General features: G+C 39.9%; 1 protein-coding gene across 14 annotated transcripts in view; it reads right to left on the bottom strand.

Annotated features, from left to right (window-relative positions):
• The window catches only part of cdk5rap2 (CDK5 regulatory subunit associated protein 2), a 39,603-nt gene extending 26,289 nt beyond the window's left edge, over nt 1–13,314 (bottom strand). For 8 of the 14 annotated variants that reach the window (XM_026173421.2, XM_026173425.2, XM_080303592.1 and 5 more), the window contains exons 1-4: nt 750–1,925; nt 489–611; nt 282–401; nt 98–190 (exon numbers count right to left, since the gene is read on the bottom strand). In XM_026173421.2, the coding sequence (XP_026029206.2) occupies nt 98–190; nt 282–401; nt 489–611; nt 750–1,787 (1,374 nt within the window). In that variant the 5' untranslated portion in view covers nt 1,788–1,925. Of the gene's footprint in view, nt 1–97; nt 191–281; nt 402–488; nt 612–749; nt 1,926–3,519; nt 3,574–3,786; nt 3,935–4,045; nt 4,225–4,394; nt 4,519–4,965; nt 5,043–5,412; nt 5,524–6,247; nt 6,310–10,233; nt 10,290–10,491; nt 10,620–12,178; nt 12,299–13,102 lie in introns of those variants that run through there. The other 6 variants (XM_026173427.2, XM_026173426.2, XM_080303594.1 and 3 more) reach the window with 6 other exon arrangements.
• Nucleotides 13,315–16,609: the final 3,295 nt, after the last annotated feature.

Genomic DNA, 16,609 nt, shown 5'->3' on the forward strand with positions numbered 1-16,609 from the left:
AGGCACATATAGAGCAGGGTACACATTGTGGTAACAGTATTATAAGGAATGTCTTTGTATAAAGTTTGGTTCTATATAAAAGGTGTATATAACATACCTGGTATTTCTGCAGTTGGGCTTTATGTGCTGCATCTCTAGCTTTGGCTAAAGCATCATCTCTGTCCTCAATCTCATGACACAGTTCAGCAATCTGCAATACAAAGACAGACAGGTTGGGCCTGAAACTTTGCATAATACAGAGAAGAGATGCAATGACAATAACAAAGTAAATAATAAATTACCTCTTTTTCCTTTTCTCTGAGGACCTGAGTGAGTCCCTGGATGGTTTTATCTCGCTTTAGAGCATTTTTCTTCTCAGAGTTTAGTTCATTCTCCTTCTCCTCTAACATCACTGACAGAGTCTGTTTACATGAAGCAGTTAGTGATTTCATACAGAGTAATAGATTAATACAATTTAGGGATATTTAATAGAGGAACATGTGAACTACCTTGTTCTGATTCTGGGAATCTTCCAGGGTTTTTGCCAGACTCTCACTGGTGCTTTTAACCAGGTTCAGCTCGTCCGTCAGCAGCTTATTGATCGACTCCAACTGATTAACATCACTCTTCTTCTTAGCAAGAGAACACACAAACAACAGAACAGGAGAAATTAATTAGAGAAGTGTGTTTATCAACAAAGGTACTTGGGACAGATCATTACCAGTGCTACAGTGGTTTGCATAGATGGTGGGATTACTGAAATGAACTACCTTCACTCTGACAGGAGTGTATTCATCATCAAATTCCTCAGAAAGGTCATGCAGAGACTTCAGATCTACTCTATGTTTGCGCTTGGCTTGGGTGCTGACAGAGCCAGCATTTAACCTCTTCAAGACAGGGATGTGACATCCTGCTGGGGCAGACACCTGCTGCTTTGAGATGCAGCGCAGGACCTGAATCAGGTCAGAGATCACCGAAGGTTGACTTGAGGATCTTTGGAGCAGTGCTCTGGCCTGAGCCTTTCCTCCCGAGTCATCAGTGGCCCCATACCTTGCAAAAAACACCCTGGCCTCTCTCAGTTTTCGTTTGAGCGGAGGATCTGTCGGGGTGTCTGAGGAAAGCTCTCGATTCAGTGACTGCAGTGATGTGGAGCGGCGGCTGAATCCGGGTCTAGCCAAGGTTCCCTTACGCTGAATCAGGTCAAGGTACATACTTTGAGAATGGTGGCGTGTGCCCCGGAGCCCAAAACTTCTCATAGTGCTGTCCAGCCCCGCCCCTGATCCCAGCCTACTGCTCCTTAAGCTCAAACGTCCGGAGAATGCCCCTTTACTGACAATCCTATCCAGACTCACACACCTTCTCATGCGATTCTCCACATAACAACTTTCCCGGAACTGCAGTCCTTCATGAGCCACCTGACATGCAGCTTCATCATCAGGACTGCGGACCCCAGAAGAACTGAGCAAAGCCTTGGAGCTTGCATTTTCCCTCTCACTGCGCTCTGGGTTGTTTTTGTTGTAGATGTGCACGATGCACTGGATAAGGTGTTCCTTCTCTGCTTGCAGCTTTTGGATCTGATTGCCATGTTCCTCCTGCAGTTTGCCGATGTTTATATCAAACTGCACAACCTTCTCCAACCGGAACACACATTTTCCACAGAGGAACTCTCCATGCCCGTCACGAGTCACCTCTCTCCCCAGCACATGGGACAGGATGACTTGTAGCTTCCTCTTTCCCGATGAGCTGAAAATCCAGCGACACTGGCTTCCCACCAAACGGACACCACATATGCGACATGGATCCCTCATGGCACCTTAGATCTTCCACACTCGCCCACTTAAACTGAGTCCAAGAAATCTGTCAGTGACACACCAACTGTCTAGTGACTTAATGGCCATCAGCTCGCCAGACAGAGCCATCTATCATGTTCTCTCAATACACCAGCAAGCGTAGCACAGAGGAGAAAGACTGAGAGCAAAGCACTGTAAGCCCTAAGCCTCAATAATCCCCGCTCCCGCCTCTATTCCACTCTCCCTCATGCATGCAATCAAATCAACAAATCCTCTAGGACTGCTGCAGTGATCTGTGTTAGGGCCCATGCCAGACCATCTCTAGAAAACACTCTCCCAAATACCTTAAAAAAGGCATCAGACACAAAAGCTGGCACCAAGCAGGTAGTGATGGCATCAGCCAATCACTCTGATAGAGCTGATCCTTCCTGGCAGTACATGGAAGATTTAAGATTACAGAGTACTTTCTGGTGACCGTTACTTTGCAATATTCCATTACATCTTTAACTTACAAAAAGTCAAGCATCAAGTCTGTCAAGCATCCCTGATAAACAGGTTTTTCCCCAGTGTTGCAAAATCCTTTACAATGAATGGAGCACATTCAACTGTTTAGCCACAGCTCATGAACACCTCTTGCCTACACCATTTTTCCACTTACTAAAGAAAGAAAGCCAATAACAATCCCCGGAGGAAGCGTCTTCAGACAGCAAACTAATCCAGCCTTAACCCTATGGCCCGAGTCTTACGCCAACGCCTAAAGAGGAACCATGGACACTGCCCAGCTAACAGCTTTCTATTTTACACGTCAGCAACACAGCAGCCTGCACAACACTGTGATTAAATGAGACACATTCTCTCTACGCAGTCATTGCTTCTAAGTGGATAAAATATGCATTTGATATTTAACATCTGTGCAACACTAAAATACATCACTTTACCACCATAATTAATTATTTTTGTTTGACATTTCAATGTTAAAAAAAGCAAGTGTCAACTTAGTACTAGTAGCATCATTAGTCAAAGGCTTTACAACCAGCCACTTCACAGATGCATTTTTTTACACTTTACTAGATGCAAACTTTCAGCTTTTTAAATGAAGCTTAAGTTTTTTTGTGAAATTGTCAGAAATACTACAACAAAAGTAATAACACCTTCACACTAGAACAGGGAATTCATTTGAAAAAAAGAAATATGGAAAAAAAAAAAGAATCCTAGACACACATTTTACACATTTCAACTATCAAACCAGCAACAGATGCAGAGAAAAGTTTCTGTGAGCTTAAATGATCTGACACATGAAATGATTGTTAAACAAAAAAGCTTTCTGTGTGTGGCTTACCTATTACAACAAAGCAAAATAACAAGGCAGGAACACATACAGCAAAAAAGGTACTTTTGGCTGCTCTCTTATTTCCCAAGGGGTTACCACAGCAGCTGGATCTGCATGTTTTGATCTGGCATAGATTTTTAGGGCAGATACCCTTCCTCATGCAACCCTCCTGTTTATTCAGACTTGGAACCAGCGTTAGTAATACAACATCTTGTGACCACCCTGAGCTATGAGTGGGGACTTTTGGTGTGTAAGGCAAATGTGTTAACCATTACACCAGGAAGCAAAGGAAGAATGAAAGCTCTAAAAAAGTTTAAGAATCAGACAAAAAACAGGAAAGAGATTCTAAGTAGCCAACTGCAGTCTGTGCCATTGCAGAGTAGTTTAAGGTAGTTTGTTCTGTATCAAAATAAAACCAACCTGATGGTCCGGCTGAGTTTTATCTCTCTCTCTATCAAGCTCGTCCCTCAGTGCCTGTAAACAGTGAGAGTTCACTTAAATATTGCTTCATATTGGAAGAAGTGTAGAAACTAAGTAAACATATTCAAAAGTATTTAAGTAGCCTATTATTGCTGTAAATGACAAAAACTAAATATATGCACAAAACCAGTAAGCAACTGATCTCTGAGGCATCACTGAGAAAAACCTCTTAAATTTCACATCTTTATGAACATGTAAGCTTCTCACCTTAAGCTCTTGATCTTTATCAGCTATAAGAGCAGATAGCTGTTTAACAGTGTCGGCCGATGGAGCATCTGTCTGCCTGTCTCTGCTGTTTCTCTGATGGATCACAGCATCCTGGTTCTTTAAAGTGATCTTCAGCTGTTCAATGATACTGGGATGAGTAGAAAATGTTGAAAATGCTAAGGTTTTTCTCCAAAAATATATTTTTCAGTATATACACATAGTCTGCTTTTTTTTTTGGTTTGTTTTAATTTGTCCCTACTTGTCTTTCTCCTGCAGAGCCTGCTGCAGATCTTTGACGGGGCTGAGGACTGGACCAGTGGTTAAAGTGCTGGGTGGACCCAAGGCTTGGAGCTGCTTCTCCATGTTTATATTCTTAAGTTTCTCCTGCTCAGCGATGGCGGCCATCTTTTCAACCTCTTCCTCTGCTGTTCGTAAACACTGCCATGATGTAAAAATGCCAAAAAACACAAAAGGCAACACAATTATCACCAAAACAAGTGAAACTAACAGCAGACACAATTTGGCTAATATGAGCACTGAACCAAACAAAATATACACAGTGAACTGCAATATCAGGATTTGAAAATTAGCGCTATAATGTCACTCACCTGTTCTAGGTCAGCTATCCTCTTGCTAAATGCATCTCTGAGTGCATCCATCTCCCTCTGAGCTTGCTCTTTCACACGCTGGGGTTCTCCCGATTCTCGGCCAGCCAGACTCTCCAGCGCTTTACTGATGAGCAGTCACGTACAAGAATAAGTTTATCAGCCTACATATTTCTTAAATACTGACTCGCATTACTTTGTGCTGCCATTTATGTATGTCTGAACCAGTGTTAATTTTGTTGACCGATAAGGTTTTGTTTTTTTTCTTCAGACAAAAACAGAGCGACAACTATTTCGCGAACAAAAGTACTAACACTTTTGTCAACAAATAAAAACCAGATAAATTATCAAAAAGAAACGAGATCCAATCAGAACTAATTAAGTTGTGTCAAAATGCGGGATGAGTTGGGAAGTAATCCAATCAGCAATGATCTAAATTATAACTAAAACTAAGTGATGTTTTAGTGAAAAGACTAAACGTCAATCAAAAAAAATCATACTGTCAAAATTAACACTGGTCTAAATGGCATCATGTGTGACTAGCAAAAAACCGAATTAAGAGAATGACACATACGATGCAGACACGAGTAACTCTTGTTTCTCTGCGAGCTCTCTCTTCATCGACTCCAACTCCACCTTCAGCTCAATATTCTATAAACAGACAAAATTTCAGTAAAAACCTCCCATCTGGAGTCATCTCAAACACCAAAGCACAAAAACAAGGCTGGGGAAGCTTCCTCTTAAAGATGACATTTTTTAAATGACACTTTGGGTTAAATGTGCTCACTTAAACAAAGCTGCCACCATAACAATAGTTGAAAAAAGACAAGACAGCTGTTCCAAGGTCATGAATGCAAGATGCTGGCTGAATAAAATCCAGCTGCTGTTGCTCATGTTGTGATCTCATTTCAAAATTGAGGGGAAACACTGAGTCACATGAAGCTTTGCAGGGAGTGGTGTCAGACAAATGTAAGACATTCAGAGTAATGCACGTTTTGTAACACTAAAATAAATACAACACCGTTCTGAATATGTCCTCAGTGGAGTCGTCACATTTCTGCTGCATGCGCTCCTCCATGAAGTAAATGCGCAGCTTCAGGTTAAAGTTCTCTTTCTTCAGAGCTGTGATTTGCTGGGGATCAATGTAAAAAAAACAAACCATAAATATGCAATCAGGCAGTTGAACAACTGATGCATTTCTAACTTTCATCGAGCTGCAATTTAATTTGCATTTCCTTGATTTATTTTAAATGCAAAGAAAACAAGTTGAGAGAAAGAATTGGGCTCAAAGAAGAAATATGAGCACTTCATTTATCAAAAAAAAGCTACCCGACATGTTTACACTGCAGAAAGGGGCCGTGTGTGTATAGTTATTTTTAAAATGCTTATGTGTGTAGTAGACTGTGCATCATTGTGCTCTAGGCTCAGAACAGCATACATCTGGTAGTGGGGGTTGGGTGGACAGTCAAAGGGAGGAGTCAGAACTCTGAACCCCTTTGTAAAAACCTCTAATCATGCAGGCCAGACAGCACGGGCCCGAAATTTTCAAGCAAGCATTCCAATCAAATGCTGAAATATTGACTTCAGCCCACCTCAATCCTCCTTCTCCTCCTCTTGCACAAAAACTGCATCACTAAATTTCCTTAAATGGTCAATGTGGTTTGGTTTTCGGCTGAATGGAGAATCAGGTTTTTATCCTGTTTGTTGTACAGGAGGGAGAGTTGACTGCCTCATCCAGACAGCTTATTCTCTGAAGCTACTCGTTAAAAAGCTGTAAATATACAACTTACTGCAAGAAGACAGTATCACCACCTATATGCAACATACAGAACAGAAAGTTGACAGAAATCACTTACATTCTCATAGTCCTTCATGGTGAGAGCTTTAACAGGGGACATTTTTTCAGGGAAGGATGGAGCTGTAAAAACATCAAGAAAGCAGTTTTACTAAAACGAGTCACAACTGCAAGTATAGGCTGCATAGCTCAAAGAATCTCTCCTGCTTTCAAGAATAAGTCATACTTGCTGCTTTCACATATATCCTCACTCTGTTTATGTTGGAGAGATAAGAGACACAGAAAGGAGTTTTCACTGCACAGGCATCAGAGATGGACGAGCTCCCTGAGAGTTGCCCTGTTTAGACCAGTTGAAACAGCTTACAGCTGATCATGTAACACTAGTCAACAACAAATTTCACAACACAAACTCCTGATTCATCATTTGCTGCTGCTTCACAAGACAGCCTCCGTCACACATCACTCTTAAAGTACTACTTACTTGTTTATGTTCACATTATTTCAAAAGTTTAGAGAAATTATGTTGATTTTTGTTGCCTAGTGTATTCAATGAAAACATAGCTCTGAAGCTCTATAGTGGGGTTTATTATTATGGTAAAACCATTAGCTGTTTTCACACATGCACAGTCTGGTTTAGTTCCAACCTGATTCTTCTGACATTTTCAGGAGTTCATTCAAAAATATACTTCAGGACGAGCTTTATTTTACTGGATTTTTCACTAAGATATAATTACTGCTTAATTACTTCAAACTACTGCAGCAAACAAACACTAAATTAGCTTTCTTAAAACATTAATGCACCGTTTACTTCATTAGGGTTTTTTTTCTCCAAATAAAATACTACTTATGACATTGTGGGTGTCCATCCACTCATAAGAGCGTCCATTCATTTCCTAATAAAGATTTGTTATTAGGAAAGCTGTGGACAGCTCCAAGACTTGATAAACACTCAATAACTATGGACTCCTCTAAAACTGAATGGAGATGTGAAACGAAGTTAATTGATGTCTGCAGAGCAGCGGAAGGCTAAAAAAAGATATCAAAGTGCGTTCAACATGCAATTTCGTCTGTCTGAATTGTCATTAAGAAATGGCAGTTAAGGGAAACTGTGGGAGTCAATAAAAGCTCAGGAGGAGAAAAGCTTTCTGACAGGATAAAAAATTCTGGGCAGAAAGGACAAGGAAACCTTCAGTTTCGCTGCAAAATGCATGTAACAGGGATATACTCAGTGGTAAATTCTTTTGTGCCTTTCAGCTCTTTTGTAGACTATTTCTGAACACAGAGCCAGCACAAAATTGATGTGACCTTCAGATAAACACTGGCTGCTGCCAAAGGCAAAAGTCATTTCATTCGTATAGTCAACAAGGCTGATATTAATGCTCAGCCTATATTAGTGCATATTTAATGTGCAGTGGTTTAGCTTTAGTTGACCTGTTCACACTTTACTGGTGTTGATGCACCAACAGCAAACAAGAAAGAATTATTAAAGCTTAGGAAAAAAAGAAAACAGACGAATCTGTACGATTCTGGATGTAATGCTATCTCTAAACTATCAGCTACTGTCTCACAGTCATTTAGCTTTCTGATTAGATTATTTACAGTTTCTCTACATTGGTAAACAATGATCGGGACAAGGAACAGGAAGGCTTCAACTCGATATCTGTTATGCAAATATTTGGCTACAGCGGAAGCCCCAAAACACTGGCCACGGTCCCCAAAGGCCAAGTTAGGAAACAGTTGAGTTCCAAGACTGCATAATGACTAAAAGTGTAGTTACATAAAAAGAGCACTTGTGATACCAGAAAGATTGCACAGACAGAGAGAAGAAAGGAATCCACTAAGTCAGTAGTGTCAAACTCCAAGCCTCGAGGGCCGGAGTCCTGCAGGTTTTAGATAACACCCTGGGTCAACACACCTGAATGAAATGATTAGCTCACTACCAGGCTTCTAGAGAACTTCAAGACATGTTGAGGAGGTAATTCAGCCATTTGAATCAACTATGTTGGATCAAGGACACATCTAAAACCTGTAGGACACCGGCCCTCAAGGCCTGGAGTTCAACACCTGTCCTGTGCACTAAGTATTAGCAAAATCTGGACGCAAACATCATCCAATCAGTCAATTCAAACTAAAAAAAACATCACAGAAGCCATTATATAACTGAAAGTTTGCCATAAATATAGCACAAGCTTAAGCTTATTTGTTTGACTGCACAATCACCTAACCTGAACATGAATACATCACTCCATGAAGTTATGTGCACAAAAAGTCTGGGGAAAAAAAATCATTTACTAGCTGCAAAAAACATTTGCAATATCTGCTATTTACATATCGTGCATGCCAGAGTTATTTCTGTTATTTGTTTTCAAGTATTTAAGTGAATAAAAGGTAACGGCGCCTTATCATTTTAGGAATGCGGTTTGTTTTGAATATGGAAGCCTATCCAAACCTATGGATTCATCTATAAAACTGTTGTGATGTTTAAACATCTGCAGGTGCTGCTAAAAAAATGTATTTCACTTTATTTCAGATATTAAAACATTTGCTAACAAGAACAGTCGTTTTATCCAGTCGTCAAAACAGTGTTATTGTTTGTGTCTGTCTGAGCACTGCAAAACAGTCGGAATATAGGTCAGATGCTGACCTATTAGGGCTGCTCAATTAATCGAATTTTAATCACGATTACGATCTGGGCTTTCAACGATCATTAAAAATGACTGAGCCGATTATTAGCCCCTCCCTAATTTATCCGCGACACCTTAAAGGCCGGTCCGTGAAAATATTGTCGGGCATAAACCGGTCCGTGGCGCAAAAAAGGTTGGAGACCGCTGATTAAGAGGACCCGAGGGAAGCTCGGAAAGCTAAGCAGAAGTTATTTGGAGAGTGACTGCCGTTGGTTGAAAAGAGAGTTTAAAAAAAAAAAAAACTTCAGTGGTGTTGCACACTATTTTATATTATTTTTTTTAAAGTCATTGTTAACCCTTTAAAGCCGGTCAGAGCAGTAAGCTCCGTTTTGCGTAACTATTGTTAAATCCCTGTAGAACCTGAACTGTGTAAGCTAGCGCAATAATTTGTTTTGCATATGAAACCGGAGGAGTTGTACTTACATCTGATGCCATCAGCTTGTCCTCGGTCACGGTTTCGTTCCACATATAGCTTTGCAAAAATTGCATAAAAAGCGCTTGCAGGAACAAAAACATAATATTCCAGAAACACGCTTTGCCGTTCCTATCAGCTGTTCGTAACACTTCCCACAGTGAAATGATGCACATGCTGTTTTCTTTGCAAATCTGCATCATAGGATTGTTTTTTGTTTTTCCTGCAGTATATAAAAATTGCTGTATCTCCAAAATAAAACTATGAAGACACTCAAAATAAATTTCCTGTTGTTGTAAACTATTTTTTGCAACTTTATTGTATTTAAAGTTTTGAGAGATAAGCCTCTTAAATTTCTCCAAGTAGAAATATATGTAAACAAAACAAAAGCGATTTTCAATTTTTTTTGTAGTTTATTGCACTTTTTTGCAATTTATGTAATTACTATGGACTTAATGCATACATATTATTAAAATATGGGCTATAACAGTTGTATTGATGTATAGCAACTTGAAATGCTCCCACAAATGGCACTACAGCATGTAAAAAAATAATATAAGCTCTGGTGGACTTGGTTCTATAGTAGGTCTTAAAGGGTTAAATAAATATCGTCAAATAATCGTGATCTCAATTTCAGTGAAAATAATCGTGATTATCATTTTTGCCATAATCGAGCAGCCCTATGACCTATATCTATAAATTAACCATTTATTGGCTTGTGTGTATAAATCTAACTCTGTGTATATTTTTGGCATACATCAAGAAGAAAGTATAAATGGGATTAGCTTATTATCATCATCCAGCTATTCCCTCATCGCAGCTCTGAAAACAAAAGCCATGGGGTGGGTGACAGCAATGATTCAGCAATGGCATTAATTAATACACATGAGACGAACACACCTGAGCATGAAAAATGAACAGGGAGGAGAACAAAAGAGAATCTTACTGTACCTGACATGCTGTCTGCAGAAAATTCTTCAGCACCTATGGAATCAGGCAGCCGGCAGCTGGGGACACAATCATTTGTTATTCATGCAGCCGAGTCACTATGAATATCTGACTAAATATCACTGTCACACTCCCAACATATTTAACAAAAAAAAACGCAAATTTAAAAAAAATAAAAAGAACTAAAGCTCTCAAACACAGCAGACACCGATTCATGTGTTTCAGAAAAACACAAATTCATGATGTTCACACATTACTCACGCTGGCCAGTTCCACTGAGCCCCAAGGATGCTCCATAAATAGCTTAAGAATGACTCTCTGCCTTATTTACATCCACTATGGTAGAGCTGCCTTTCTGTGTGTGTGTGTGTGTGTGTGTGTGTGTGTGTGTGTGTGTGTGTGTGTGTGTGTGTGTGTGTGTGTGTGTGTGTGTGTGTGTGTGTGTGAGAGAGAGAGAGAGAAAGAGAGAGAGAGAGAGACCATGTGCCAGTGGCAGCCTGGAAGACAGAGAAACCAATGGATGGAGATGGCTTTCATTTGTGCACAAGCAGAGCACTGTGGCTCTGATCAGCTAAGCGTCAGACAGTGATGGGACGGTGGCGTCACTCACTGACACAGTATAATACACCAAACACCAGCAACACACACATCTGGAACCAGGAATGCACCGCTACACCACAACCGGGCATACCAATAACTATCATGTGCATAAACAGGAACATGAACTATCTGGGCCCAGGTTCATGTTCCTCCACCCTGACCGTTGCATGGAATAGCATGAAGTTCAGCAGTGAATAACTTCCTCCAAAACCTCTCTGCATTAGAAAAACCACAGTGCTACTGCTTCTTCGTTGAATTCCCCTGAGTCGATTTACAATTCTAATCAGACAAATATATTAAAATATTTTGTCCAGGTTCAGTCCTTTTCCAGGCTTTCTGCGACTCTGTGGAGACTGAATGTCCCTGCTATAAATAGGCTGTTTATTGCTTCTAAAGTTTCAGACTCAAACACAATGACACTGCTCTTTCCCATCTTTGTTTTGAGGAACAGGTACATTACAGTGATTTAACGAAGATCCGACGTCAACTGAAAATAGTTATTATTATTATAATTTAGAATAGCAAATCACAGCTGATGCAATTCAGCAACCAGAAAACAAATCGGTCAAATACTGCTTGTTCATGTGCATGTGCATGGATAAAAGGAACACAGTATCCCTCCACAAACACACTGAAGGTCGGTAAAACTCTGCTGACAAGTATTGCATCACTGAGGTTTCACATGCCAAGAAAAACCCCTTCCTGTGTAAATGCAGAGGAAGCACTCTACAGCAACAGCGTAAAGCAAGAGCCATAAACACGTAAAACAACTTCCAAAAACAGCATCTCACATTAAACCTTCCCATAAAGAAGCCAAGACATTAACACTGACCCCTTTGAGTGTTTTTGACAGAGTTTTGACAACGGTTCAGTTGTAGTAACCCCTCCAGCACCCAGTGGAAACAATGTAACAGCATGTAAACAGTGACTTCCTCTTTTTCTCACTTTGTTCAGCTGCTACTGGAAATCATGAACGCGGCTAAGCTCACGCACAGTAATTATAAAAAAAACCCCACAACATTAAGTCGAGCAAGGTCACAATTTCGAAACTAAAAGACTAAAGTGAGTCGGGTTTCAGAATTACCCAACAATGCACACCACACATATCAGCTGACATCTTGAATTACTGAGGTATGCTTACCACCTGGATGAAAGCTTTTCCCCAAACACAAGCTGTGCCTGGTCCTTAAAAGGGAAACTAACAAGGGGACACTAAACGCATTAAGGCAGAGATGCGAAAACTAGCTTATCTGTAAGAATGAAAAAGAAGCTGTAAACTAGCTACATTGTTCAGCACTACCCAGGAAGAGCACAGTGCAGCAAAGCTAATGATGAACGCTTCACCTACCACAATCACGCTCTTTCTCCACGTAATGGAGAGCACGCGGGAAAAAAGGAAAGGAAATAAATATAAAAATGTTAACTCCTCATTTTGTGACAATAGTGGCAGAGACGCCGCTGATGCGGTCTGACAGTGCTTCTCATAATTTCCGCTTTCTTTCACTCTCTGCATGACAGCTCAACACGTCGTGCTGCCACTCGCGGCAACATCACAGCAACATCGACAGAGCTGAGTATGATTCGTAACCGTGCCACAAGCAGTGGTCAGTACAGAGCATCCTTTCTGGACCAGTGTTCACAGCCTATCAATTCACCCCCCCCCCCTCCCCCTTCCTTCATTGGCATTTTCTTCCCAGCTAAACGAAACGTTACTACCGTTAGGTACGCATTTACTGGACTTCGATGTTAACTGTTTATATGAGTAATATTTTTCCAAATAGTGTGTATGTCAATATGACCTGCTGCAGACAGACAAGCAACTTAAAGTGGGAAAAACTGTGTATATAGCAATTATCTATGGCAATTATATATTTAGTAGCTTTTGTTTTGTTTCCGTTATTTCCCCAGCACATTTTCATAATCAAATCTATATTACAGATGGCTACTACAACATGGAAGCATAATTTTACATGTACGTATGATCCCCTAAATAGAAGATGACCTAATATTGCTACACCCAAATTATAAAACAGACGTTTCTTGTTAAACCTACAGTAATAAAAGCTAAGCAAAGACATTTTCGCAGACGACTGTTAAAGAACTTCATTTAGTATCGTTGTGTGTCTAAAACAATACAACTCGAGAGCTTTGGTCTCATAGGCAGGCCCAAGCAGCGGTAACTATGTAAAATATTGTTTTCAGAAGAGCTAAAACATACAGTAACGCTCATACACGCTAGCGTTAGCCCGCTAGCTTTTGTTGACTGTTTTACCTTCCGTTGATGTCAACGGGGAGCGTCACATCGTCCCCCACGACGGAATCCATAATTGTGGTTCACTTATTGTTTGTTCTCGCCAAAGCAATATATCATTTTACCGACTGGACGCAGTGTAAAGTTCAAAAAGCGGGACGGAATTCAAAATAGTCCAGGCTACCGCCATCATGATATGGTAAACGTCACCATTGTGCACGTTGGAAACTGGTGCTGCCTTTAGGCGCTGCAGGAAATATTTGTAACGAAACCTAGCCTGTGATACACCGAAATGATTAGTATTATGATGTAAAGTTACAACAAGCCAGACTGTGTTTTCTTCTTATTTTAAGCTTCATGTTAACATTAGTTCAAAATACAGTTAGGTTCAAGATAATTATTGCTAATGACCTCAAAGTGGGGATATTTTTTCGAGCAGGTCGAAAGGCAGCACGGAGCTGGGTGGATATAGAGACAAAGCGATTGGCCAAAGCAAACACCGTGGGAAGGTTCATAAAGGCTCAAAAATACACACGCTGTCAGCTTGGATGTTTTTTTTTTCCAACTGTCATTCAGCCAAAGGTATATTTCTGTGCTCGACAACTCCATTATTGGAAAAGACGACTTTTTAATTATATTACCCAATAATCCGTATCCTGTTGACTTAGTATTGATCCAAAACTTCCACTTTTGGATCATTACCAAGATTGATCCAAAAGAGAAAGCGCCAGCATTGATCTAAAACTGTAAGTTTGGATCAATGTTGGCGCTTTCTCTTCCCGAGAGCGCATTAAGACTAAACTAATTTTACTAAACTCCAAAAGGAAATGAACCAGATGACAGATTTGTGTGTTTTTCCGCATATTTACTAGGATGGTAAAAACATCCTTTAGGATGATTTATATGTGTGTGTGGTGAGTGGGACGCCGGGTGTGTTGCTTGATGCCGCAGCATAATTAACATTTGCTCCACTAAGTGGGCTAATTACAACATTTAGTTAAACGACCTTACAGTAATGGCTTCAGTCTCTGTATTTTATCGTCCATGCAAGTTCTGAAAAACATCTATGCCCTCCCTTGTGTAAGCATCTGCTGCACATGAAATAAATCAGAGAACAATAGCGACAGCATGTGGTGTAATTCAAAACTTCAGGCTGTATTCATTATTATTATTAGTAGTAGTAGTAGTAGTATTAGTATTATTATTATTATTATTATTATTATTATTATCATTATAGCTCAATCTCTTTGCGTGTCATTTGTTTTGGATTATGTTAATCATTCACATTTTGAGGTGAATTCATACAAACACAAAATGGACTAGAAATCACTAGATTATTTTCTTTTTCTATCAAAGCGCATTAGTGAAGAACGTTTTTCCACCATCAGAGAACTACTTGCTCTAGATTTGGAGGCCAAAATAAACTAATCCCTTTAACTTCTAAGGTTTCAAATATGTGGACATAGAAAAATCATCTGATCATCAGCCGGTCTTAAAATTGAGTAATTACAATCTCACATGAACATATTTATGGGTATTATCATGTCATTATCTAAAATGAGGGCGGCTGTGGCTCAGGTGATTGAGGGTGTCATCTACCGATCTCTCCCTGGCTCCTCCTGTCCATATGCTGAAGCATCCTTGGGCAAAGTACTGCATCCATCAAAGTGTGAGTGTGTGAATGTTAGATAAACAGTGAATAGATATAGATAAAAAAACACTGTATGAATGTGTGTGTTATTGGGTGAATGAGACTTTTAGTAGGAAGCACAGTGAATGCTCAAATTGAATAAAGGCTGGTATATAGATACCAGTCCATTTGCCAATTATTTATTTAAGAAAAACTAAGCCAAAATACAGAAGTGGTGTGAGATTCAATACACCTTCACTTTTTCCATTGAATTAGGAGGGTAAGTAGCAGCCTGGTGCTGCTAATCAAATGCATTTGATTAACTGATCATCAAAGGCGTGAGCACCTCTATAAAAACAAACATTTTAGCATTTTGCTCATGAGGAGCATTCAGGTGTGTGTTCACATAATGCCGTGGAGAAAAAATATCATCTATGACAAGAGAAGCGATTATTGCTGCCCATCAGTTTGTGAAGGGTTATAAGGTTATTTCCAAATCATTTTACAGTCAGAACAATTATGGAAAATATTCAGGACATGTCAGTCTTACCAGGAGTGGAAGTTCAGCAAATTTACCCCAAAGTTAGACCATACAATCTTCAGAGAAACCGCAAAAAACCTGAACAACTACATCTCAAACTCTAGAGGTTTTAGTTAGCAGGCGGTGCAGTGAGAAGAAGATTGTAGTGATTGTTTGAACGAACACGGCAGCATTGCTGAGGTTTGCATGGTTGCATCTGAACTGTGCAAACCACAAAATGACTGGAACAATGTCTTTTTCAAAGATGACAACAAAGTGGACATGTTTGGCCATAATGCATGACACCATGTTTGGTAAAAACCAAACACAGCATATCAGCACAAACACTTTATATCAACTGTAAAGCATGGTGGTGGACGGGTGATGATTTGGACTACCATGGGTCCAGGGCACCTTGGAGTCACTAAGTGCACCACAAACTCCTCTGTATAGCAAAGTATTCTGGAGTCAAATGTGAGGCCATCTGTCTGACCGCTAAAGCTTGTCTGGAACTAGGTCATGTAAAAGGACAATGGTCCAAACCACAGCAGCAAATCTACAACAGATTGGCTGAAGAAGAAAAGAATCAAGGTGGTGCAATGTTTCAGTCAAAGAGCTCAACCTGGCAGAAATGCTGTGGTTGGGCCTGTGCAGAGAAAAATTCCCTCAAACCTCAAGGAACGGAGGTGATGCCCTCAGTGAGGTCCAGACTTCAAATGGTCACTGACTACAAATTAATTGCATCAAAGTATTAAAGCTGTAAACCCTGAGCCATCAATAATTGTGCAGTTCATTTAGGTTTCTTAAAAACAAAACACATACACACTGATGATGTAGAGGTATTTAAAAAATGATGTATTAAATATGATTAAAAAACCATGATTATCATGGTTAAAAACAATCCCTACATTTGGATTTATGTTACTTTCTGTTCGGAAAATTTTGAGTCTTTAAAAAAATTTATCAGTTTGTTATTTTTTAATTTGTCCAGAGAAGCCACAAGACCATGTCCAGAGGTAAAATGACAAAAATGGTGTCCATGTTCCAATACTTAGGATCCTGAAGGCCTCTACTCAGGTGTGAGCGATGAATCAACTCACCACGGTGTCACCTTGTGGAAAAAGTTACACCCGTCTGGAGTCATATTGCAATGTCGAAACGCTCTATGTGTTTAATTATAGCTAAGTTGTGCAACCAGTGGCCCGAAAAGCCTTTGTGTCCTTATAGTTCAGCACATATAGATTGATGATATAGAGTGTCGATATTGTTTACTGTATGTCAAAGCCACACATTTTTGCAACTTTATTAGGTTGGTAAATAAGTAAAATATGTTTTGCATCACAGCTTATGGCCAATGGTTAAAGTAAAAATCCAGACA

The sequence above is a fragment of the Astatotilapia calliptera genome, chromosome 7 (assembly GCF_964374335.1).
Source record: "Astatotilapia calliptera chromosome 7, fAstCal68.1, whole genome shotgun sequence".
Taxonomy (NCBI): Eukaryota; Metazoa; Chordata; class Actinopteri; order Cichliformes; family Cichlidae; genus Astatotilapia; species Astatotilapia calliptera.